This window comes from Podarcis vaucheri, assembly GCF_965113315.1.
Source record: "Podarcis vaucheri genome assembly, chromosome: 7".
NCBI lineage: Eukaryota > Metazoa > Chordata > Lepidosauria > Squamata > Lacertidae > Podarcis > Podarcis vaucheri.
In genome coordinates this window covers 43,877,028-43,903,801 of record NC_138765.1, presented here as the reverse complement: position 1 = coordinate 43,903,801, position 26,774 = coordinate 43,877,028, and the positions used below count along the sequence as shown (strand labels likewise).

At 44.2% G+C, this 26,774-nt stretch overlaps 1 protein-coding gene and 2 long non-coding RNA genes across 4 annotated transcripts in view; 1 reads left to right on the top strand and 2 right to left on the bottom strand.

Moving 5' to 3' along the window:
• Positions 1-15,440, top strand: part of CMIP (c-Maf inducing protein) — a 153,475-nt gene extending 138,035 nt beyond the window's left edge. For both annotated transcript variants that reach the window (XM_082232314.1, XM_082232315.1), the window contains 11 exons: positions 644-709; positions 3,276-3,302; positions 4,212-4,260; positions 5,210-5,317; positions 6,127-6,243; positions 7,868-8,008; positions 8,657-8,704; positions 9,764-9,910; positions 10,550-10,655; positions 12,476-12,546; positions 13,734-15,440. In XM_082232314.1, coding sequence (XP_082088440.1) covers positions 644-709; positions 3,276-3,302; positions 4,212-4,260; positions 5,210-5,317; positions 6,127-6,243; positions 7,868-8,008; positions 8,657-8,704; positions 9,764-9,910; positions 10,550-10,655; positions 12,476-12,546; positions 13,734-13,787 — 934 coding nt within the window. In that variant the 3' untranslated portion in view covers positions 13,788-15,440. The remainder of the gene's footprint in view (positions 1-643; positions 710-3,275; positions 3,303-4,211; positions 4,261-5,209; positions 5,318-6,126; positions 6,244-7,867; positions 8,009-8,656; positions 8,705-9,763; positions 9,911-10,549; positions 10,656-12,475; positions 12,547-13,733) is intronic.
• LOC309537513 lies at positions 720-24,774 on the bottom strand. Its single transcript, XR_014221941.1, has 3 exons — positions 24,678-24,774; positions 20,868-20,987; positions 720-2,487 (listed from the first exon to the last, which is right to left on the bottom strand). It is a non-coding gene; the product is annotated as an uncharacterized lncRNA (long non-coding RNA).
• Positions 15,430-20,531, bottom strand: LOC309537519. Its single transcript, XR_014221948.1, has 2 exons — positions 20,146-20,531; positions 15,430-15,952 (listed from the first exon to the last, which is right to left on the bottom strand). It is a non-coding gene; the product is annotated as an uncharacterized lncRNA (long non-coding RNA).
• Positions 24,775-26,774: the final 2,000 nt, after the last annotated feature.

Here is a 26,774-nt window from a genome sequence, read left to right as displayed (position 1 = left end):
CCACTTTCCAGGGTCACAGGCAGAAAGAAAGAGCTCTTTCCCACAACCTGCAGCCTGTGACCCCATAAAGATGCCGTGGATTGAGTTGCATGGCCAGTATTAAGTTACCTTTTTTCTTTTTCTTTCTTTAATTTGAAGGGAAGTTTACATCAGCACCCATTCCAAAAACTGTGTTCTTGTGATCAGATCTATGATCCTCTCACATCATATCATCTTGAAAGACAGGGATAAGTCATGCATGCAGATTGTGTGTCCAGGTTATGCAATGGGCTACAGATGTAACAACAACAATAATAATAACAGAAGAAAATGAAAAGGTCACAACAAATGGAGTGGGTCACAAATAATGCTCCTTGTTATAGGGAGAGGATTTAGCCAAGACCAGGAGTGCTAATCTGTGGCCCTCCAAATGTTGCTGAACTACAACTCCCATCACCTCTGGGCACTGGCCATGCTATCTGGGACTGGTGGGAATTGTAGTTCAGCAGCACCTGGGGTGCCAGGTGGTCAAGAGCCAGCCCTAGATGGATCTCATTCACACATACTGTGGTGGATGTGTTACCTACAAGGACAAATGCACAGCTGATAAACAAGAGTGGGTTATGCATTGGGTCCAGGACTAACAGCACTTTTCTCATTTCAGATCAGACTATGACGATTGGAGACCAGCTCTTGCCAGTTTGCTTCAACCTATCCCATTCCCTAAAGAGTAAGTTCATGGCAGGTAGTTTTATCTTCTCTAGTGGCAAAAATTTTGAGAAATTTTGGTTGGATCTTACAGTCCAGAAGATGCTGAATGGAAGATTTAAAAATATTTGTGTTTTTAAATGTTGCAGTGCATGCCAAGAACTTTTCCAAAACTCAAGGAGTGAATATATCCAGTAAAGACATATTTTGGGACAGTAAACCTGGGCTTAAGGGGACACTTCAGCTGGTTTACCAGGTCTCCACGGGACTGGACCAAAATATCTCACTGCAAAATATTTTGAAAGGGTGCATTCCTCAAATAACACTCTGAGCCTTATCCTCCATCCCTTTCTAGCCCACTTTTTAAAGCCACCTGAGTTTATTAGCTACATCCTGTAAGAAGAAGTGAACAAGTTCAGTTGTCTCATAGGATCAGATAGCAAAACAAGCATTTGTGCCAGCAAGCATAAAGGGCTGAGGTGACCCATTGAAAAAAAATAATTACAAAAATGCACATTGTTCCATAAGCAGTATTAGGACGCAATGAAAGAGTTTGGCAATGGCATCCCTCTGAAACCTATTAATGACACCATTGTTTATGAAATGCTGTTCCCAGAGGGTGAACATTACAGCCTATAATTGTCCAATTTACCAGCTTATCGCATCCCTCAGTGTCTGGGTGCTTTGGAAGGGCTCGCTTTCGTAAACTGCGTGTGCTTTGGAACGGCTGGGGAGATAGAACAACACCTGGCATCTTTTTATCTGAGTTGGTGATTCTAGCAAAGGACCCTGGGGTGAACTCCAGATCTGTATCATGATGCAATGCAGTATGAGAGAGTGACCATTAATTGCTTCGCTAATGTGCCATGCTAATTAGATGTGGCCATGCCTTAATTGCAATGCAATTAATGAACACACCTGGGACTTAGGATGGAGCTAAAAACCCTGTTTACAAAGTGTGCAGTTTCTATCACCGGGCCCTGAAAGTTTCCATTTGCTTCACTGATGACAGAATTTCCCTGCGGAATAGTTTTGGCTTTGACTTTTCCTCTGGCAGGAGCTCTTTGTTGCTGCTGCTGTTACTGAAAACCCTCCTCAGTCTAATCTTGCCTTGGCCTGACAGCCCCTCATATTTTAGCAGGCAATGTGGTGTAGTGGTTTGAGTGTTGGACCTGGTGATTGGGGTTCAAAGCTGGACTCTCCCATGAAGCTCACTGGATAACTTTGGGCAAATCATCCTCTCTGAGCCTAACCTACCTGACAGGGCTGTTGTGAGGATGCTAGGAGGAGGAGGAGGAGACCCATGTACATACACCACCTTGAGCTCCTCAGAGGAAAGGTGGGGTATAGAAACCAAAGCGGCTGCCCAGCTCAGTCTCCATCCTTAGGTGAAGCACACAGCTCTTTTGCTAGGAGGAAAGCAGGAATAAAAGCAGTTTTTATATGAACAACACTTACAGCAGGTTTGTAAGGCTCCTTCAAGTCCATCATGTGAAAAGCAGGGCTGTGAATGATCTCCTGATCAAGAGGGCACAGCTTGGAAAGTCAGATGTGTTTGTCTTATCATGAGACCTCTTTTGAAGCAATCTGGAACACAGGAGCTGAGCCAAATGCTTTCCAGTGTCAATCTTCCTGTACTTGGTGGGGTTTACATTTCCCCAAAGGAATATGTAGGCAGTGCTTACATTCCCTTTATTGTCCCCATTCAGCAGCATTGTTTCTGTTGCCTCTTCCTGCTCCAGTGCTGTTTGTCTCCCTATTGGCTTTTGCCTTCTTCCTGGTTCGATCACATGGGTTTCCCTGCAAACAGAAACAGGAAGATTACAAGTCGCAGGGAAAAGGAAGAGAAGAAATATCCTAGTGCAGAAGGAAAAAAACCCCACGTTTTTAAAAAGCACAACATGTTTCAAACCAAACTATTCTTCAGGGGTATTCTTGAATGGCAATTGATCTAGCAATTGGCAATTGATTTAGACTACTGCTAAAACGTGTTTCTGAAGTGAGTTGCAGCATTGATTTCTCACACAACCAGGTTTCCTCCCTCCCTTTCTATGCAAGGGTTACCCCACCCAGTCAGGGATCACAGGATGATGTTGCAACAATACAGAGAGAATGATATGAAGGCCTGCAACACAGCTAAACAAGCACATCTGGATGAGAGGCTAGGAATCCCCGTGAACTTCATCTCACGTTCCATCCTGGGGAAAGGCTGAATAAACCCCCCCAAAAAAAACAGATTAATATAATCATCAAAATGGAGGGCCATCTCATTAGATATCTTTCATCCAGAGCCCACCCACCCCCAATCTTAATTTTTTTCTGTTCCATCATTATTCAACATAATTAAAACGTGGCCCTCTCCCACCCTTTTTGTTTTGTAAATACTTCATGCATTGCTGCAGCCTTTGTCAACCTAGAACCCATGGGCACCACCAGGTTGGCAAAGGCGGCATTTATGTATGTGTCGATATCATGTAGACTATAGCTCTCCTCTTTAGACTTATTGAATCCACATACAATTATTTTGGAAGAAAAGAACCGCATGAAAAAAGGAGAATCATTAATAATTCTCTGTGTCTAATTTTCAGGGCTCTTGCGCATGAGAAGTTCACAAAGTAAGTGCTTGTTTGGTTAAAGCTATTTCCTGTGATATAAATAAGCCAGATCTAAGCAAAGGCTAATGTGTCTGTGTTCCTCTTATCCTTCAGCACTGAGGTTTTGAAAGCTGCTGACAGAATCAGAATGGTAGGGCTTAGAGCCACACACACGAGTCACAAACATTCTTAATAAAAATGAGGAAGTGGAGCAAAACCCACCGTTACTGGAGAAATCTCTTCCATGCCAGTCAGCATGAAAGCACTTCTCCATTAAACCTTCTCCCAGTCACTTATTCCACCATGACAGCTGCACCACTTTAGATCGCAGCTATGAGAAATTGCACATTTGAATCTTTCCACCACTACCACCCACAGATTAAAAAAAACCCAACTTGTATTCCCTGCATATAGAAACCTAGCAGGTTAGCAAGAGATGCTCGAGCCTAGTCCTTTAAGGACAAGTGCTGATTTTCTACATGCAGTGAGGATTTTTACATGGTGAGGCAGGAGCATTTAAACATGCAAACCCCCTCCTTGCAGTCTGAAGTGGTACAGTCCAAGCAGGTCTGTACCAAGGGGTTATTACCATTTATCTTTAAAGCTAACAGTACATCTTCTGCCTGGCTCAAATGATAGTTATAAGACTGGGATGACTTTTGAATGCTTGGGTTGTTTTAAGATGGACCGCCTGCAGGCATTTGCAAAGCCCCTTCCTAGTCTATATGCACCGCCTTGGCAACTCCTTAAGCCCTCATAATTCCTTCCTGTGAAATGTTTTCTCCGCTCGCTTCCCTGCACCCTCTCCAGAAGAGGGGCATCAATCACTTAAAGCGTAACCAAAATGAAATGCTGCAGCTGTGTAAATTTTGGAACCGACCAATAGCCACTCATCGTTCTGCTTCTTGTTTTCTCTTTTGCCCTTTCAAGGGAGCTGAAGTACGTCATTCAAAGATTCGCGGAAGATCCAAGACAAGAAGTGAGTTCCTTTCCAGCATCATGATCAAAGGGACAGGGCGACTTGCTTGTCAGAAAGTTCTGGCTTTTAAGTAGTTTTGCGTTCCAAAGCACTGTCAGCCTCTCTCTGTCTGCCTTGAGTTTGTCCCCAGAATGCTTGGGGGCATAAGCCTTAGTATGAATGGCTTCTTTCCTCCTATGTAAACATGCGCCCCACCCTGGGTGCCTAGAATCTGTTGTTGATGTCACTTCAGCAGGGAGAACTGCAACCGGCAAGAATTAATTTCCTGTGCTAAATAAATGCCGCAAATAAATTCCCCCTCTCTACATCTGTCGAAATAGCTGAGGCAGACACACTGGAGTCTTCATGTCACAACACCACTGGCAAAGCTCCCACTGTTACGATAGGCAGGATGTTTGTACAGGGCCTGTATATTGCAGGGGCACAAGAAGGCAAAAGACGCAGCAAATGTGCTTTGTCCTACACTGCAACTTGTAGTTCTCTGTTGATTACTATTATTGTCAAACACCAAATTGAGAGCAAGGACAAGGTTCCATATGCACATATTCTGAGTTCTTATTTTGTTTCTTCTCTGTCAATGGAAGAGCATCTGTTTTGCATGCAGAAGGTTTCTAACCTCTCCAGGTAGGGCTGGGAGAGACTCCGGCCAGAAACCCTAAAGAACTGCCAGTGACTGAAGACAATACTGAGCTAGAATGACCAATGGTCTGATGCAGCCTAAGACAGCTCCCTGTGTTCCCAAATGTATATGGAAAAACCTCTCTTTCATCCAGGGAGGTAAACATTAGTTGACAGTAATTTATGCCACATTAAATTAGTTAGTCCTGGAGGTGCTTCCGAAGCTGTTTGCTATTTTCTTTCCTTGCTAACCTGCTTCTCTGTGGACTAGTGGAGAGGTGGTGCTGCAAAGAGCCTCAACTCCTCATTGCCTTTGTGTCTTGCTTGGCAGGTCCACTCGTGTCTGCTGAGTGTGCGGGCTGGCAAAGACGGCTGGTTCCAGCTCTACAGCCCTGGTGGCGTAGCCTGCGATGATGATGGAGAGTTGTTTGCCAGCATGGTATGTGCCAGCTGTAACTCTGAATAAACTGGGAATGGGTTGAACATATATTCAGAAGTTTGGAGTAGGAGTAGGAGTGCTGGTGAGTTTTTGCACACACAGATATACACATCCCACTCTCCTGAAGATGCCCAAAATGTATCCTCCCACAGATGCAGCCTGTAAATGGAGCTACAAAAATGGGAGAGGGCCATTTTGCTACGGCCTTAGTCGAAACTCTCCATTGTCAGTAGCACTCTGAATATTTGAAATCGCTGTGTTGAAATATATGGAGTGACATATCTTGCTGTTGCTATGAATCAAGATTGTCTGACTAATTTTGAAGCATGTCCCTCTATATACACTGCCCTATCTTTTCTTTGCAAAACCCAGATCCTTTCTTTGGATTTGGAAGTCCAGTCCCATAAGGTTTTTATAACTGTGGATAGGAAGCAGATATATGTACATGGGAAACCCCGTGTGTGAAAATTGTACACGCATCCATTTCAGCTCTTTGGGCCAATTTGCTAATTTCCCCCACCTCTCTCCTGGATTGTTCCAGAGGATTGATTTGAGGCCAGGGCTCTGGCCTGTGCTGGTAAGCTCACTCCTCACTCCAGGGAAAAGTGAATGACCAAACAGGAGATATATATATATATATTAATGAAGGATTTCCTCTGATGCTTGGAGACTACACCTCTTTCTGATATATAATGTACAAATTTGTTAATTTTGTTGGTTGATTTACATGACTGGTTTAAAGAGTGCCACATTCTTCATGCCTGCACCTCTAACCGGGTTCTCTCTCTCTCTCTCTCTTGCTCTCACAGGTTCACATTTTAATGGGCTCCTGCTATAAGACAAAAAAGTTCCTGCTTTCACTGGCTGAGAACAAACTTGGGCCCTGCATGCTGCTAGCTTTGAGAGGCAACCAGACCATGGTGGAGGTAATGCATCAAACAATGAGACTGTTGAACTGGGTGGTGCCAAACCTCTTAATCTGTCACATAGCCTAGAAACTAGGAACCCCGTATTTCATTCCAACACTGGCTGCCCCTTAGCTGCAGGGCTAAGTTCAGAGGATTGGTTTTGGTGTATAAAGCCACATACAGTTTGGGATCAGGTTGCCAAAAAGGTTGTCTTACCCCTTCATTGATCAGCATGCCCTGCAGGTGAGGGCTTGCTGCAGATTCCATTTTATCAGGAGGTCTATTCTGCAGAATATAGGAATTGGGAATTTAGTGCTGTGGTACCTACTCTTTGGAATTGCCTCCTTTTAAATATTAGACAGGTGCCACCCTGTTGCCTCTTTGGTGCCTACCGAAGCCTTCTAAGAAGAGATGGCTCCCAGCCTTCATTGGTATTTAATTGATTTTAGAAGTTTAATCTCTTGTGTGCCGGCCACCCTGGGTTCCTTTGAAAGGGAAAGGTGGCATCAATTTAATAAAATAAAACAAAGATAAAGAAATGTATTTATTTGGAAACTGTACATGCTTCCCCACCTTGCCCTAAAGGCTACCCAAAGTGTCTTTCCGAAACACTCCAAACGAAAATGAATCAAAATGCAGTGAAAAACAGCAAAACAGAAATGCAGCCGCAAAGATTAAGCTAAGCTAAAGCCAAGTGCACATTTTTACTTTTTTAAGTAATTTCATAAGCTATTTTAACGATAATCCTTTCCAGCAGAAGAACCCTGAAAACTAATAGTTCCCTGACATGATTAAGGACAAAGAATTCTCAGTCCCTGCATGTGACTGCAGTCCCAGATTTTCTTGGGGGAAGCCATTATGGTCCATTAACAAATTTAACAGCAGACTTCAGCAACCTGTTTCCAGACTAGCTGTTTTGGACTACAGCTCCCATCAGCCCCAGCCAGCTTGACTAATGGTTGGGGATAATGGGAGTTAGAGTGCAAAATATCTGGAGGGCAGCATGTTAAGGGAAACTGTCCTGTGGAATGCCCCATTGATGGTTCTGCTTCTTGCAATATGTCCCTGCATCCTTTCAAAATAAAAGAAGTGGGCTCCCACCCACCCCTTCAGAATGGTTAGTTCATTCTCGTGCAAATGTATTCAGGTATAATTGATTAATTAACTGAATAGAACTTCTGTGGTTGACAATGGAATCACATGGTTACTCAGAAGCTAAGCCCCACTCTGTTCAGTGGGGCTTATCGTCTCCAGCAAGTGTGCTTCAGATGGCTGCCTCATTTTTTTTAATTGAGTGACAGCCCTAATGATTTCACAGAGGAGGGCGAGGAAAAACAAAATGAAGGAATGAATAATGCATTTGCCCTCTTAGAGCCAGCATAATTGAATGGATAGAATGTTGGAGACAAGAATGTTGGAGGCCTGGGTTCAAATCTCCGCCCAGCCACAGAGCTTGCTGAACCAGTCACTATCCTACAGCCCAACCACCCGAACAGGGCATTTGCAAGAAACAAGTGGGCAGAAAACTCAGGCCAAAGTTGCTTCTTAACAAGCATTCAAAAAGAAGAGAGAGGGGTGGGTTGTGCCAAGCTACCCAGTGAACAAGCTGTAGAGTAAATGTTACTTATCTTTCCACTGTCAGATTCTTTGCCTGATGCTTGAATACAACATCATCGACAACAAAGACACCCAGCTTCAGATCATCTCAACCCTCGAGAGCACTGACGTGGGGAAAAAAATGTACGAGCAGCTCTGTGACAGGCAGAGGGAGTTGAAAGAACTGGTGAGTCTCTGTATTGACAGCCCTGTCACTATTCAAAAACAGGCACCAGAGGAGATTCAGGTGGGGCCTAAGGCACGAAGGATATTTAAAGACAGGTTCGGCTCTGCACAGAAAGTTACAATGCTCTTCAGACTGCACTCATAACAAGTCTGGACTTCCCAAAGGAAGATGCACTGTTCTGTTTCTTTATTTTGAAGTATTTATACTCCACCTAAGTGTTCTTGAGGGTGGCCTACAATGTATTTTAAACACTGTGAAATAGAAAGTGATACAATAGTTATTGCAGTGGGCCAATGGTATATATAATCTACACCCACCCCGCCAACCCACCCCATTCTCTGAAGTTCCCAAAAGTGTCACTCTGCACCTGAATCTCCAGATCTCGAGCTGACTGTTGAAGCAGAATCCAGCTCCCTCCATGCTCCTGAGATCTCATCCCTTCCCTTGCATCAACTTACCAATTTACTCAAGTAAACAGCAGTGTACTGCCTTTGGATGTGGAATAGCAAGAGGCCCTGCCCTGCCACCTGAGGCCCTTTTAACTGGAAATGAGGGGATTTCAGCCTGGGGCATTCCACCAGCAAAGTGTGTGCTCTGACACAGAAGCAACATCCCTGTTTTTAAACAACATGTTGTTATTTTTTACAGCAAAGGAAAGGCGGTCCTACCAGGTTAACACTGCCATCAAAATCCACAGTAAGTTTTAGCTTTCCAGTTATAGCAATATCATAAGTATGCAGAAAAGCTTTTCTCTTTCCTGTAATTCCCATCAACCCTGACCATTGGTCATGCATGCTGTGGTTGATGGGAGTTGTAGTCCAACAGCATCTGGAGGGTTATCGGAGGGCGTTGAACTTCACATTGAGCCATAACTGGATTATGGATTAGGCCACGTAATCTACAGTTGGGGTCCGGAGAATGGCTGAAAGCCTAATTTGACCTTGGCCTCTTATGTAGCCTAGTACCAAGTGTCTGAGCTGCAAAACAGGATGCCTGTGGTTGTACTCTCACTCCTGCTATGCAGGAGTTAAAGCTATTTTATCCCTACTTTATAGGGTTGTATGGATTGTCTAGATTATGCATGTGGAGCAGGCCCAGCATCAGCACAAGGCATCTGCAGGAAGCTGCTGGAGCTCCAGGTCCGAGCCCTGCACCGCAGCCTGCCCTAGGTGCCTCACACCATCTGGTCTGGAGCCATCATTCAAATTTCCCATAATGCAGCCAGTGCAAAAGGAGGCAGTTCAACTGCTCACTTAGGACAGAATACCACCATCAAATTACTCTGAAAGAACTGCACTGCCTGACAGTTAGCTTAAGGTTACCAGGTCCCCCCCCCCATGAATCTGGGGACACTTTTTAACTTCAATGGATTTTGTAATGGGACTGATTTGTAAATCTGGGGTCTGGTAACCTTAAATTAGCTACCAGGCTGAATTAAAGCTTCTGCTACTGGTGCATAAAGCCCTATACAGCCTGGGACCTGGATATTTAAAAGATCATCTTACACCATACACGCCCTTCCCACGCCAGCTGGGGCACATGGGAGTTGTAGTCCAAAATACCTAGAGGGCACCAGGTTGGTGAAGTCTGCAGCAGAATGCTCAGAAAGGTGTGAATTAAGTGGTTCTGCCCCCAGAATTTAACCAACTTTCGCAACACAGGAACTGTGGCCTGTGTCGCAAGAGCTTGAAAGTTCCTGCCAATATCTACAGCAGTTTCTGTGCCAATCTGATCCGTGCTGTTTCCCTCCCTTAGGACGCAGACCTGGCCCGGTTGTTAAGCTCAGGTTCCTTCGGCAACCTGGAGAACCTCAGCCTGGCCTTCACTAACGTCACGAGTGCCTGCGCAGAGCATCTCATCAAGCTGCCTTCACTCAAGCAGTTGAACCTGTGGTCAACTCAGGTACGAGCTCAGGAAGCAGCAGCGGAGAGGAGTTGCTTGAGCTGAGACATGCCCAAGATTGCCCAACGCATCAATATGAGAAGGTTTTCTGACAGTGCAAGTTGCCTGCAACCGCCCCCCCCCCCAATTTATAAGCAGACTCCTTCCCTCCCCCAATTTTTCTGCTTCCAGCCAAAATTGTTAGCCCCACTGCAAGAGTCTTGCCGCACTTACAGCTCTGGGGGATAATACCTGCTTTGCATGTAGAAAAGGAATATGGAACCTCCACCCTGTGGGCCACAAATAGCCTTCATGGCTCAGGCCACACACCCCACTCTTCAGGGCACATCTCTCAACCACACTGTCCATACTGAATTGTGTCCTTCAACTACGTTTCCTTCATTAGCTGTGATTTCCGCACTGCAGGGGGTTTGGCTACATGACCCACTGAATCCCTTCCAATTCTACAATACTATGACTCTATCAACTGTCATCATGCTTCTTGCTGGGTGGGTGTGGGTGTGAAAATCTGACTTCTGTATGGCTGGGATGTAAACTAGTGCAGAAAGATAACAGTCTCCTGTGTCTGCAAGGCCAGTTCCTTTTCCCATAGTGCTCTGCTCATGTATAATACTTCCATGTCTCCCCCACCCCCTCCAGTTTGGAGATGCAGGTTTGCGGCTTCTCTCTGAACACCTCACGATGCTGCAAGTGCTCAACTTATGTGAGACGCCTGTCACCGACGCTGGGCTGCTGGCACTGAGCTGTAAGTAAGCAAAGAAGCAGACCAATGACAGGGCAGGGAGAGGATTCATCTGGGCTCAAACTTTATTGTCTCAGGACTGTTTTGAACCCCTTTGAAGGGGGCTTATTCTCCCAGTGATGCACCCTTTTTGCACTACGCCCCTCCAGGTGTGGTTGGACTCCCATCAGCCCCAGCCAGCATCGCCTGCAGTCAGGAATGACAGGAGTACAATATCTTATCTGGGAAGCCGCAGGTTCCTTGGTGTACTCATACTTGAGAACTGCAAATTCCTGTGACTTGCATACTGTTTCAATCCATGTTGATGAGTGAAGTGGGGATTGCAGTCCAGAGGGAGGGAAACTGTTCCACATAGATTCATCCAGGTTAAAGTCTGTTTTTTAACCAGCCTCTTGGATCCGCTTCCCTTGCGGTGATTCCCCCTCCTACCCGTCAGTGATGACAAACTCATTCCTTTGGTGGGCTGGGACAGATGCCCAGGTTCTGTGCCCTGACCCAAGTGCAAATGACGCCATTGTGTGAACACTTGTTTAAAGCTGTTTATTTTTTCCATGCCAAAGTGTATGACTTTATTGATTAAAGTATTAATATAAATAAAAATTAGGGCCCCACCGAACATTATCTCAGGAGTCAGATTACATTTCTTAAAAGCACAATATATTCTACCAATAAGATTAAGACTCTTCTGTTTAACGTAATGCCAATCTACTATAATTTATAATATTATTTTTTCCTTTATAGCATCCATTCTTTTTTATAACCTATACAGTAATCAGAACTGTCTCCATTAGTTAGATCCACATTTCATTTTTCTTAATTCATCTAACCCTTCTTCAGTTGATCCTATTTTCCCTTGGAAAGACCAAACTATTTTATATGTAGTGAACATGATTTTACAACCCACTTTGATGCGCCATATTAGCCCCATTCAGGCGTTTCTTCTTCCATGTGATGTTCCCACCCACTCCATCACATTTCTGGTTGTGCTCCACTAGTTGGAGAATGACTGTCTGCAGCAGAGAGGATGCTCTATGGATTTTACAAGGTTTTCAAATGATATGTGTACATCGGGATCCCTCCTATAGACAGTGAGGGATTGATAATGGCTAGGTGTGACAGGGTGTGACTGATAGGTACAGTTTCTCTGTAGGGCTTTTCATGTTTAGCATAGCTAAGGGAGATCTCACTGGGTTGCTGATTATAGGCTTCAGAAGGCCTACACTCTTTATTTGGGGTGTTTTTTGTATTCTCGTTTATCAAAAAAGTAAGAAAAATTGTGCAAACAAGAGCAAGAATTATGAGTATGACTCATTTGCACTGTGTCATACAAAATATTTTAAAGCACTTTCCTAGTGCAAAATACATCAGTCCCCCACCCTTCATGTTCAGAATCTTGTTTGTTTTGGGGGATTCGGGGGAGCAAGATTCTAGCTCTCATGTTTGCAGAGAAAATATTGACAAGCTGTGACCCAAAGTCCAGTCAGTTAAGTTTTTAGCTAAGCAAGGTCTGCAACATAGCAGCCTCCGTAACATATCGACCCCTCAGACATTATCATGCCATCTTTCAATATGCAGAAGCATGTGTCTACAACCAACATATTGTATAAAAAATCCTATTAGAGCAATGTTTTTATTTGGCTTACTAAAATATCATAAAATCATGTGCAAGCTTTTGAGTTCTCCAGAATTCAAAAAGCTTGCACACAATTTAGTGGCATTTTGTTTGGCCAAATGCCCTAATGGATTTTTGATCCCCCCCCCCCCAATACATCAACATGGCAGCATTTGCATTTTGGGTAACATATTGCTTATTTATTTCCTAGCCATGAAAAGCCTGTGTAGCTTAAATATGAATAGCACCAAACTTACGGCAGACACCTATGAAGATCTCAAGGTATGTCAAAGTTTTGAAGCTGTGGGACATGTCTGGGAAAGAGCCCAGTGGCAAGAGAGCAGGCCATCCCACATAAAACACTTAGCTCTTCTAAGGATGTTGCAGAATTGCCAGGAAACCTGCATGGCTTTGTATCTCTCTGCCACTGGCCAGGTGGTGATCATGTGATGCACCTAAGACAAGGACAGGGAGTCTGTGGCTCTTGAGGTGCTTGCTGCGCTCCATCTCCCATCAACCCCAACCAGCATCACCAGTGGTCAGGGATCATCTGGACAGCCAGAGATTCCCCATCCTGTTCAAGATGTGAAAGAGCAAACAGTGTCACCACCGCTAAAAGGATTTATTCATAAGAATTTTAAACCTGAAGTTAACGAAATGAGCTTACAGGAATGTGGGAAGCTGCTGTCTACCAGGTCAGACCACTGGTCCACCTAGCCTAGTGCTGTTCACACTGACTGGTAGCCGCATTCCAGGATCCCCATCACCTGCCAGCTGCCATCCTTTAACCTGGAGAAGCTGCCAGAGATTGAACTGGGGACCTTCTCCCTGCTCCCCCACTGAGCTCTGTCCCCTTCTTAGGCTACCAATTGACTGATCTACTTGGTAGCTTGATACTTCAACAAAGGCACCCAACTCTAAGATCATCGTCCCACATCTTCTCCAACTCCGCCTAGGGCAGAGAAGCTCATTAAACCTGCAGTTGGACAGCAGCTGCTCCTTTCATTCACCTCCCTTTATATCAGTGAAGGCTGATCGGTTGGGGCAAATGGGGCACTGCCACACCAGAGTCTGTGTGCCCTAAGCCAGCCCCTCACCTGCCTGCCTTCTTAATGCTAACCAGTCCAAGGGGTGACATTGCCTGTCATTAGTCTGAGTTTTGCCATTGTAGAACTCAGAGAGGGAGAGGAAGGGGAAGAAAACTAGAAATAGTTGATTCCAGCGCCACCTGCTGCTGGGCTCCTGATCTTCTGCCCTACCAGGACCAATGGGCGCCAGCCACCATGGCTTTAAGCACTTTAAATCGCAAACTTTCATTTAATATGGATATACAAAATATACAAGCAGAACTTAAATGCCTAGCGATGGTTCACAAGGAATCTTACTGGGTTCTGGTGGAAATCTGAAAAGGACCGGCTCATTATTTATCTCTTTCTCTCTACCCACCCCACCCTTTTCTCTTTAACCAGGCTAAATTGCCCAACCTGAAGGAAGTGGATGTCCGCTACACAGAGGCATGGTGAAATCTCGTGGGCTGCATTCGTAGCATTTGACAAGGAGAGAGGGAGGGAGGGGAAAAGAGAATTTTTGCAACAAAATAAAAGCAGAGAAATAAACTTTTGGCTTCTACCTATAGAGAGCAGCAAGTTCTGAGGACTTCGATTTTAGGAGTTGTGTTTGTGAGGTAGCAGAGTGTGGCTTTGCGTGTGGGAGGGGGAACTGAGCATGCCCCAGGCCCTGCCAAATTCTTTGAGCTTCGTCCTTTGAAATTCAACATCATCTAAATGAAGGGGGTGGGGGTGGGGGAAGAAAGATTGCGCAGCCGGGGAGAAAAAGAAAAAAGGGAGGGGAAATCTGTTTCAATTTTCATTTGCTTTTTTTGTGTTGTTGTTTTTAAAATGCCATATGGAAAGAAAAAAAATATGGGGTTATACATCAGAGCTTTTTCTTGGATGGACCCTCAGTCTTTAGGTGCTTTACCATCTTTCCTGCTCTCTCTCTTTTTTTAAAAAAAGTGTGAGAAATCAAGAGAAGAAAAAAAACATGATTTTCACCTCTCATTCTGTTCTTACGATCGTTATGCAAAGTAATTTTGTTGTACATACAATTTACATAATGCACCTATTTAAAAAATGGTTCACAAATAACAGGTCTGGGACCTGTCTTTTATTTATGAATTGTTAATTCTTTTATCTTTTTTGTTTGTTTGTTTCATTCTGATTCGCATATAGACTGTATGAACTAGTTGGTCTTACTGTTTTTGTTTTTTAAAGAACAGAAAACCCTCTTTGAATAACTGTCTTTTAGTAAAGCTTACTGTATTACGTAGTCTCTGTCCAGCCCCATCACCCCACCGATTTCTGATTTACAAATCACTCAAAAGTTTCTTCAGATAAAAGAAAAAAATATGCATATGAATACATCTATATACACAAGAGCAAAAAGATGAGTGCGCAGTCAGGAAGAGGTTGTGAATATTACCTGATACATTTTCAAACTGTGCTGGGGTTAGGAAATTGGAGTGGTAAGGAAACTACCTTTTGTTGTAATTAAGAAAAATGTTAGTTTAAAAACTTAAATTCAAGATTAGACTTAAGTTGAGCTGTCAACCATTTGTGTTAGATTTGCCAAGGCGTGCCTGTTTGGTTTTCTGTTTACGTCCTATATTTCAAGGGCATGTTCATCCTCACAGCCACTGTGTTGTGCATTTTTCTTTACCTTCACTCCTCCTTCCCTTCTCCCAGAGCTTCGCTTATGTTCCATGCATACAAAGATCACTTGCCATATTACTATTACTATTCTTATTATTTTCATGAGATGGGAGATTTTTCCACGATCAGTTGCTAAGCTGGTCCTCAAAATATGTATGACCACTATCCATATTCCTGATCCGCCTGCACCAGCCTTTGCCAATCCAATGCCCGCCAGATATTTGGGTCTGCAACTCTCATCAGCCCTAGGAGCTGGGGGGCCAAAAACATCTGCAGGGCACTAGGATGATGAGATGGGTCCTACACAAATGCTCAGAAATTTTTTTATTTTATTTTATTTTATTTTTTAAAACCCTTATAAATAAGCTTTCTTTTTATAAATATGCTTTTGGGTTATTTTCTCTCTCTTTCACAATAAGCATTCTTGGGATGGAGCAGCTTTTTAAAATAAAAAGAAAAGAAGCATTTTATGTGTTTTAACTTTTTGAGTTTACTAGCAGATGTTTGTTCAGTTCTTGGGGCACCTGAAGAGATTTAACATCCAGGCAGTGTGCTTATACACACATATGTATGTATGTACATGTATATACCTATACTGTACATACATGCATGCATATTTTAATTGTATTCAATGGGAAGCGATGCTTTTTGCTGTTCTGGTTGTCTTTTTTTGTTTTTGGTTTTTTTAAAATGTTGCTAGTGTAGCTTCTTCACACTTCAAGTCTCTGTCATCTCTCTGTTTCCCACTTTTTGTAAACACACACAAAACAACAACAACGGTTGGTTCAAGTCTTAATTCATGTAGGGTGCCAGGGGTTGTGTTTTGCTTTTGCTTTTGTTTTGTTTCTGCCTTATATCCCAAGCTGTCTGATAAACTCAGTGAGGGAAAACGAAAGACAACGGAGATGAAACTTACGCCAACGTTTTATCCTTAGCACTGTTGCTTCTACCGATGGTTTACTACTACTGTTCTGTAGCTGTGTAAAAAAAAGAAAAAGAAAAAAAAGATGTGAAATAATTTCAGGCGCGGGGGTGGGGTGGGGATAAATAAACTGTAAGTGAATATCTTTTAGTGGCGTGCATTGTCCTTTCTTTTTGTGTAACTGCATTCTTTTTTCGTGGTACGGTTTGTGGGAATGTTACAAGATGGCTCGGAGAACAATTGGAAGGCTTATGCTACATGAGGGCGCATTGGATTAGCCTTGTAAATGCTCTGGGAGGGAAGCCACTCAGAAACAGTACATGAACCAATCTGAGCTCCTTCGGTAGAGCTAGGCCTGCTTTTCAAGGCCATAACCCTGGCCCATGTTTCCTGGACGGTAGGGGTAGGGAACCTTTTTCAGCCAAGACGCTTCATTCCCTTCCGGAAGCAAACACAACCGTGGCAGGTAAGGCCAGGGGCAAATGCAGGCAGCATACAGATCGATACCGCTAACTTGACCTAACAACACCTTCCCCTTACCCTTGCAAACAAAACTCACTGCACTCCCCTGAAGGCAACCAACCATGCCCTGGGCCCCCAACCTATCTCGCCACTAATGAAAATAATAAATTAATAGAAAGAGAGAGAGAGTGAGTTTGGATTTTATATCCTGCTTTATCACTACCCGAAGGAGTCTCAAAGTGGCTAACATTCTCCTTTCCCTTCCTCCCCCACAACAAACACTCTGTGAGGTGAGTGGGGCTGAGAGACTTCACAGAAGTGTGACTGGCCCAAGGTCACCCAGCAGCTGCATGTGGAGGAGCGGAGACGCGAACCCGGTTCCCCAGATTTCGAGTCTACCGCTCTTAACCACTACACCAAGACGCTGACACAAAAACATTGCACGGACACTATGCAAAAGAATGAAAGTTTGCTACCCGTCTTCTCTCTTCCCACCTCTCTTCTCCCCCAACCTTATACTGTCTATTAACATTACTGTCTCACATCAAATATAACTGATCTGTAGGAACTGAAAGCAGAGGCGCTGTATGTCCTTTTGTAACCCAATAAAATCTTAATAAAAACCATTTTTTTAAAAAAAAAAGAATTGAATGGGAGCAACTAGAAGCCACATCCCCCCCCCCATTCTGCAGAACTCTACCCTCTTGTAATGAAAGAGAGTGACAGAGTATGTGGAATTGGCTTTATTCAGAGTGAGAAAGGGAGGTAGATCTTCATGTTTGCTACAGAACAGGTAATGTGTTTATGGAAAGGGTTCATAGGACTTCAGAGTTATCCTAATAGTACAATTAAACTATTGTGGTTCTCTTGATCATTGGCTTATGCACAAGAGACAGAATACTCTGGTGAGAACTTGTTTACAGTAAGTAGTATCTTTTCTAAATCTGTTTTAAAATTCTATTCCAAAGCACTTCTCTAGATATTTAATTATTGCATTTATGCACTATCTTTCATCCTAGGAGCTCAAAGTGGCATGAACATGGCTTTCCCCCTCTCCATATTGTCCTCATAACAACCCTGTGAGGGCAGGTTAGGCTCAGAGTTGTTATTATTGCTATATATTCATTCATAAATTTGCAAACCTATTCTGGAGGGATTTCCTAAATGTGTTGAACAGAAGGCCATGATCAAGTGATACAGTTTAAAAGGCAGTAGGAGATGTTGAAATAAGTTATTTACTTCGCCACCAAAATGCCCAGTGAATTTTGCCATCTAGATAAATTATATAAGGCCTGTCTCAGTGCATGTCTTAAAAACAACAGGAGTGAGATTCAGGTAGGTAGCTTGAGATGTTAGCTTGTAAAGCATCACAAGGTCAATCATTAATTGTTCTGAAAACAAGGGGCGACACAAAACCTATAAGAGACCCAATAAGGAAAACAAAATGGCAAAAGTGACAGTTCTGTCATTGCACAATCTTAAGAGCAGGCTCAATTTTCCGCCGGATGATCCTTAAGGCAGCCAAAGCAGGACCATCTACACAAAAATGGGAAATAGTAGCCAGTTTGGGGAAAACCCCAAGATGCGAAGAAGTAAAAACAAACAACTTAAGGGGAGGAATTCCTAAGGAGGGAGAAAAACCCCAGACTACATGGTCAGCGGCTACATAACTTGATGTTGGAGGGGGGAATGGGAATGGAATGGAGTGCCCTGGAAAAGGGTATGGTTGGCTGACTGGCTGGAACTCTGAACTTTTCCCACTCCCCTGCAAGCAGGCCAGATCTACATCCACCCTACCCCACACAGGGTCAATCATCTGACATTACAATGGATAATGAGCCTCTTTGACCATACCTTAAAATGGCTTTGCTCTGAGATCACAAAGGGGTTTGCATTGCAACCACTGCTAAGGTACGTGTTATTTCCTCCATTTTGGCAGAGGATTCAAGGCAATCCCCTTCTTTATTCTGGAGCTAGGGATGCTTCCACCACCCATTAGCTGATCAGAATCACTTTAAGCTCCCAATTGTTTCTCTTTAAGTTCGCAGTTGTTCCTTTGAAGCCATGCTAGTACCTGTCTCGAACCTGACATCGCATATGACAGCAGGTGTGGTGAGTGGTTTGCCAAGAATAGCTTGGCAGGCCAAATTGGGACTCCTGGCAGGCCAAAGTCAGCCTGTGGGCCAGAGGTTCCTCATCCTGGAACAGAAGGTGTCCTCAACTAGAGGACTGTTCTCTACAGAGTAGGACAGTTGGCCACCCAATGTCAGAGACACAGTTTCAAAAAAACAGTGCCACTCATCTGTCCCTGGGAACAGCATAAACATCATGAACAGTGTCTTTCTACTATATTTTGACTACCAACAGAAAGGGATAGTTCTCTAGAGGTACAAAATATTCTTTGATAATCAGGTGAGATTTGAAGGTGGTCCCTGCCACTAAATGGCACATTGCATTTGCACCTGTTCCCAGACAGAGCTCCTGCAGTGCTGCATTTGTAACCCACCACTCTGTTCAGGATTCCCATAACCAGAGGTGTTGTATGCAGCAATGCATGAGACTATGAGCTAAACTGTCCCTGCAAGGCTGCTGCTTGGACCGTCTCTATTTTTGAGCCAAACTATAACAAAGGGTGTAGGGGAGGAAGTCATACTTGAGGTTGCCACCACTTTTCCACCTCAGAGGCCATGACATCACTGTCGCCATAACGACCACATTTTCACCTAGGGCCTAGGCCCCCTTGCTTGGCTGCCAAGGGAATGAATGTTAAGTGACAAAGTAGACATTGACCTCTGGTACAGATCAGGGCTTTCTTCCCATTCCCTGTATATGGACCTGAATCAGAAAACTAAGTAACTGTATTCAAATGAATCCCAGCCCCTTGATGAATTGGCTTGATGTGCTACTGAAACCCTTTCTCTGAGGATTTGAGCTTGCTTGGGGTTTCAAAAACCCCTGAAAGATTTGTGCATCTAGCATGAGAATTCATAAAGACGGGCAGTTGCCCTGCTTCCTCCAGATGAACCATAATTCCTAGGTTCTGAGCTTCCATTCAAAAGAAAAGCAAGCTGCTAGTATTTGTAAAACCTGAGATATGAGGCACTTCATTCTTCAGAGTGAGGCCTTGGCCTTCTGTTCTAAAGTCCTATCCTGATTGCACCACAGATGACAGCTTTCTAGGCCAGGAGTCTTGAGTACCCTGCTATCACTCTGCGTTATTGTTCTAATCTGGGGAATGCCTGAACAGTGAGATTTCAGTTTAGGGAAGTGAGTGTAGTGACTCTGATACAACCCGGCTGTCAAGCTTCAGGGTCTTCTTGCATGCATGCTTTTCCTTGGAAGAAATCTCTCTCAAGTGACTCATAACAGAGATGCATCATATGCAGGGAGCAGGGGATGGTGGCGAAACAGACTGGGATTCTGCTGGCCTTTTTGACTCCTCAACTCTGACTCACCCCATCTAAGGAGACTAAAACATGTTAAGACTCAGCAAAGATAAGTTAGGTCACACAGCTGCAAGGAAAAATACTGTGTGTGAGTGTGTAGTGCAGCTTTCCTGGTGTTGGCAATGGCACTATTTGTAAACTGTTTTTCCCCCTTCTTGAACCTCAGAAATTAATTTCTAGTTGTTCCTGTTTCACAGGGAACAGCATCTTTATTTAGCTAGTCCCTACCTGTAGAAAACCAGTGGCTTTATTTCCGCCCCTGTTTTTGTATTCAGGCCCTGCCTTTTTTAAAATGTTGTTAACATGAGTTCCTAGAGTGGGCCCCCAGCTGGAGATTTACCTGACGGTGGCTGCAGCCATTTCACACCCCGCAGTATCCCAGAGTGCCTGACACAGCATCACTCCAGGGCCTTGTGGGAAATGTAAGTGGCCCACCACATCTGGGCAAGCTCATAGCAAGGGATGCAGTGCAGGCTCCACTGCCAGGCAGCCCTGCTAGGACCCTGGGGTCCTGACAGCTACCCAAGTGCTCTGAGTGTTGACACTGGGCCTGCACACAGTAGTAGTTCTTTGGGGGTTCCTTCTAGGGTAACCACTTAGATGCTGGCAAAAAAAGAGGACACACCTTTTCATCACATTGTCATATGCTAATTTATGTGTATAGTTGCACTTTTAGAAATGTAACAGAAAATGTCATAATGGGGAAGACTGTGGTCAGATGGCTTGGCAGCCTATTCAGTCCAGATGTTTACTGTTGATGGGCAAATTCAAGCCCCGCCCCCCGCTTCTAATTCTTTATCTTTAAACCGGACTTTGACTGAACGGCCCTTTTAATAGAAAATGCCTTTACATAGAGGACAGTCATCTGATAGCCCTTCAATAAAGGACTGTTCTCTGTAAAGCAGAGAACATGGACTCACCCTAGTTCAGTTGCCTTTCCTGTTCTCCACAGTTAAATGTTGAGGGGCAGGAATTCACTGTGTCTCTAGGTCACAGGTATATAAATGCAAATACAGGAAACTGAAGGCATTATTATGTGTTATTGTTAACTGGATTTCTTACCTGCCCTTCACCCCAAGGTCCCAGGGTGGGTTACAACAAAGGATGTAAGAAGGCATGGATTTCTGTTCTGGCCCACGTTCATTCCACACAGCACTGTTTCCCCTCCAGTTCAGCTTCTAACTAAAACAACAGAACTTGTCTCACTGTGGCAGAATTTTATGTAATTAATTGTCTTGTTATTATGTTATTCCACACTGTTAATTTCAATGCAAAGGAAACTCAATGCATATGGCAGAGGAGTTAGTCATCCAGAGTAGCTGGGGCAACCCAGTCATATGGGCAGGGTACAAATAATAAAATTATTATTATATTGCTTCTGGACTGATAACAACAATCCGCTGATATCTGTTCCAGACATGGGACAAATAAGAGAACGTCAGAAATTTCTGCTCCCCTTTCTGTTTCCATCAGAATTATCAGACATCCCTAGTTACCTACCTCAATGCAAAATGACATTTCTGAAATAAGTTCAACCAGTTTACTTCTGGGAAAGTCTCAAGGGCCATACAGGGAGGCCTGGGGGCTACATCTGCCCCCAGGCGTAAGGTTCCCCATTGCTGTTCAAGAGGAAGGGCGCAGGCCATGCAGAGTTTACTGCTGGAGAAGGCCAAATTCTGCTGCCACCCTCTAATGCCATCCCTTGCGATGGAAAGGGAGCTACCAAAAAGAAGGTGGCATAGAACATGAGGCCTACTCAGAGTAGACCCATTAAGAAGAAGAGTTTGGATTTGATATCCCGCTTTATCACTAGCCGAAGGAGTCTCAAAGCGGCTAACAATCTCCTTTTCCCTTCCTCCCCCACAACAAACGAGTTGTGAGGTGAGTGAGGCTGAGAGACTTCAGAGAAGTGTGACTGGCCCAAGGTCACCCAGCAGCTGCATGTGGAGGAGTGGGGAAGCGAACCCGGTTCCCCAGATTACAAGTCCACCACTCTTAACCACTACACCAAACTGTCTTAATAGACTAGTTAATAGACATGACTAATTTAGGTTTATTAATTTCAATGGGCCTACTTTGAGTAGGATTTACAGTGGTACCTTGGGTTAAGTACTTAATTCATTCCGGAGGTCCGTTCTTAACCTGAAACTGTTCTTAACCTGAAGCACCACTTTTAGCTAATGGGGCCTCCCGCTACCGTCACGCTGCCGGAGCACGATTTCTGTTCTCATCCTGAAGCAAAGTTCTTAACCCGAGGTACTATTTCTGGGTTAGCAGAGTCTGTAACCTGAAGCGTATGTAACCCGAGGTATCACTGTAGTTGGTTACAACCCAGTGTTCTTGAGGAAGGCTCTAATACTTGCACTTCTGCAGAAACCTACGATTTAAACATCAAATGTGATCAATATTAATCTCAATTCTGCATTTTTTACATGTCGACTTTGCTGAATACAATTTTTAAAAGCCCTCTGGGTTGCATTGCATTAATTTTTACTCAGAATAGACCCATTAAAATTAATGGACAAATGACCATTAATTTCGGTGGGTCTGCTATGAGGACTAACCTTGGCTGCAGCCCTCTGATTGGACTCTCCAATTTATTTCCATTTCACAATCTCTGCTGCCCTCATTGGGCAAGAATAGGTAATGACAATTCCCACTCTGCTCTTCCAAAAACATGCTGAGGTGTAGACTGCCTTCAGAGAGAGTAATGCTTGCATTTCCTTACATCAGTGTTTCCCAACCGCTGTTCCGCGGCACACTAGTGTGCCGTGAGACGTTGGCTGGTGTGCCGTGGGAGGGAGGCGGGCGAGTCGGGCGGCGAGAGGCGGGGCGGTGGCGGCGAGGATCCGCGTCGAGCCGGGGGCGGCTCCGCGGTGGTGGTGCCGAGGTTTCTCTCTCCATTCTCCCCCTCACACACACACAGAGGAAATAACACAGGATCAGCTGACAGGACCCAGCCAATGGGGCGGCGGCGGGGCAGCGCGTGCAAAAGGGAGGAGCGCGAGACAGCGGACGAGGAGGCGGCCGGCATGTCCGGGCAGCAGCAGCAACAACAGCAGCAGCAACTCCCGGCGACGGCTCCTTAAGCCCCGGGCAACCCTACTCCCTCACCGGCCTCGGCCGCTCTCCTGCTCCACCCGCCGCCGCCTCCCCCGCCGCCGCCGGCCACCTCGGCCCCGCCGCCGCCCCCTCCTCCGCCCGCTATCGCCGCCACCACCACAACAGCCGCCGCCGCCTCAGCTGCCGCCGTCCCTCAGTCCCTCGCTCTGCTGCCTCCCCCCCCACCCCCAAAGCTTGGAGGTTCCCCGGCAAGGGGGAGGGGAAAAAATTGAAAACTTTCACTTTCGTGCGTCCCTCCCGGCGTGACGCTGCGCGCTGACATCACGGGGCTGTAATGGTGGTGTGCCGCGAGATTTTTTTCATCAAACAAGTGTGCCTTTGCCCAAAAAAGGTTGGGAAACACTGCCTTACATGGCAGTAGCAAGGTACTGCAGCATGGACACAAGGGACAACAGGCTGTTATTTATTTCACAGCATTTCCTGCGGCAGTCTACACTAACCTGTTGCCGAATAAATATACCAAGACAAATATACTAGATAAATTTACTAGATAAATATATTAGATCACTCCCAAATTTATTTATTTTTAGAACAGGTCCATAAAATGTCCTTGATATCAGTGTTCATTATTTTATATTACCAGCATAAGCTGCTTGCTCTGCCTTATTTCCTTAAGGGTGGGGCTAGAAGTTTACTGAGGGACATTCTGAGAAAGCAACTTCCAAATAATTGGTGATAGGTCATATCCAAAATCTCTTTCCCATTGTCCCTTTATGGATGTGTCCAAATCCATAATAATTTCATTTATTTAACAATTTTTGCATTACTATTTTAAGCTGCTTCTTTTTTATATAAAAAAGCACAAACAAAAAATAAAATAGTCTATGTGTATTCTGGCTTTATGTCTGAAGAGGGCAGCAGAAGGCAGTTCATTTCAGTGAGAAATTTCTCATCCCTTGCGTTGTGAAAGGAATCCCTTACAGGCTCCTCCCTAAACTTTCAGCCCTATAGGAAAAGATTTTTCCCACACTCCAAACATATTTACTTCCGTGCCTTCTTTACAGCATGAGAAGGGATATTAAATGGACTAGGGTGTAAGAGACCAAGGTTAAAATCACCACCTGTGAAGCTTCCTGGGTGGCCTTGTGCTTGTCAGTATTATATGTATTAAGGTTGTGACGATAAAATGCGGACGAGGAGAATCACAAATGCCACAAAAGGAAAACCAGGCACGTGTATTAATTGGTTCAAGACGGAACAGCTGGTCATGGGAAGGTAGCAACAAAAACAAGCCAATTCTATTGGGTCTGGTGACTTACCTGTCTGCTCCGAAATTTAGTAGAGCTTACTCCAAGATACGTGGGGTTAGTATATTAATTGCATTTATATCACCTTCCAAAACAGTTCACTGGGTGTCTCCCAAAGCAAAGCGAGACAGTTTAAACTTAATTAAAATCAAAACACAATATTCAATTTAAAACGTTATTAAAAGTATACTTCAGGCTAAGGCTTCTCCAAGAAAATCCACTTTAGCATACACACACTGCAAACAGTATATGCATGTACTTAAAACCAGGACAACATGGAAAGCCTTTGGGCTGTGCTTTTTAGTTTTAATATTTCAGAAATAAGGGGGGAGTGACACTGCTGGGGGTGGGGTGAAATCCAAAGAAAGAAGTGATAGGGGAAGACAGGAAGAGATAAGGGTACAGTATTCTAGCCAGAAAACAAAGGAAAAGAAAGTGCACGCACTCCTCCCTTGTCTCACCCCCCCATACACACGAAATATAATAAAAACAAGGTTCCTACTGTGAGTGAGATCTCTCTTTTCTCCCCGCACTGCAGACCACAGGCAGAATGCATAGTTCTGATTGGCTAGTGAATGCAAGAAGCACACATGGTTCTGATTGGTATAAGGTGGGCTAATTGACAGGGAGGGCCATCAGGTTCCCTCCCCCCACCCCATGGCTTCCTTACAGGGAAATTAAGGGAGGGAAATGGACAAAAGATTCCACCACACAATCAAAGCCATTTATATAGGTCTGTGACCTGCTGGTGGTGGTTATTTTGACTGGCGATGGGAAGAAGCATCTAGGAAGCCTCTCAGGCAGTGGAAAATGTATTACTAATGACTGTGGGATATAGGAGAAAGATTGGATTCCATTCCACGAAAAGGTATTTGAAAGTATTTGCAAATCTCCTCCCCTTAAGACTGCAGCTAGATCAAGCTTTTCCCTCCTTCCTTTGTAGTGTTGGGTTTGGGTAGGCCCAAGACCTCCCTGCAGGGTCCCTGTGCACACCTGATGGTTTTCTGAGGCCAGCACCAGGAAGGATCAGCCCCTCTCATGATGTGGGGAGAGTGGTCCTGCTTGGCGCTGGGCTTGGGTGTGCCCCAAAGCTCCTTGCATCAGCTGGTGTGAAGGGGGCACAACCCTGCTTAGCACTGTGGCCCCACTTTATGCAAAGGCAACCAGCTTGGGGAGCTGCACAAAGCACCTTTGGCCATCCTTGTCCTCATAGTCAAGCCCCACCCTTACCTATATGACGTAAGGTGCATGGTGGAGGGCCATGGCTTGCCCAAAATGGCCTCATGAGCTAATTGGGAAGTTGTGCAGGCCAAGGCTGGCCCAGAGAACAGCGGTTCCTCACCCCAATTTTGAGATACAACAATTTACCTCAGGAGCTGAAGGCTGCTTGCCTTGACCAAAGCAGAAGAGTGGTACTATTACTTCCCTTGATCTGGACACTATACTTTTGTTAATGCAGCCTAAAATAGCATTAGCTTTTTTTGCTACTGCATCACACTGTTGGCTCATGTTTAGCTTGTGGTCTACCTAGATCCTTTTCATAAGTCCTGCTAGTAAGCCAGATGTCCTCTATCTTATATTAGTGCAGCTAGTTCTTCCTACCTAAGTGTAGAACCTTACATTGGTGGTTAGCCTCAAAGAAAGCACATAAGCAGAAATAGCCACTGAAGTACTGGTGTTAGTGGGAAACTTTGTTATTGTTGCATTTGAAACTGGGAAAGTGAAAATAAATTTTGTTTGCCAGGTGATGCAATATGACTGTGATTAGTACGGCATTCTCTTTTTAAAAACGGGAACTTCTTGGCAAATTATAAATGTTGAGTTGAAAATAAGCAAGTAATTATAGTGTTACAATAGCTACGTGTAAATTCCTGTGGGCTTTACAACTTGGTCTTGACACTGATCTGCAACTTGTGAATGCCTATTAAAGTATATGCACAGGGTCTTGCTTTGGAGGTATTTTTTTGGAGGGGTCTGTCAGTGAATTTTCACAAGTTACATTGGGAACAGGTAGTTTGCCAGAAAACCCTTTCACCACAGTTTCCATTACCAAAAGTGTGACACGTTCCCATGAAACATTAGCTCTTTATGTATATTACCACAGGTTCAAAAAACATGTTTGATTCACACTTTTAGAAAAAACACATATCCAAATTGCAGGTGAATTATTGAGGTTGCAAAATTGTTGCATGTGTCACAAACAAATAACAGTGTTAACTGGAGTTAAATAATATTAGCTAAAACACAAATTATTCTGCAAAGAACCTCCAAACATTACATTGGTCACTACAGAAAGAAACCCAATCAAAGTTCTCCCCCAGCCCTGTCCCCCCCCCATTTGAAATTGCTGCTTCTTTGGTTTCTATTTAATATTTTAACATTCTAAATTATATTTTATGGTTTTAGGTTTGAAAGCTGCCCAGTGAGCAGTGTTATTGGGCACCCATACAAATGGCATAAATAAATACATAAGATGTTTATGCCATACACAGATTGTGTCACGTTAAAACCTGATGTGTTTAAAGTGGCACTGTTATAAACTGGGTAACGAATTTGCAATGTTACTTGAACTTCCAGTAGACGGTGACAGTAATTTGGT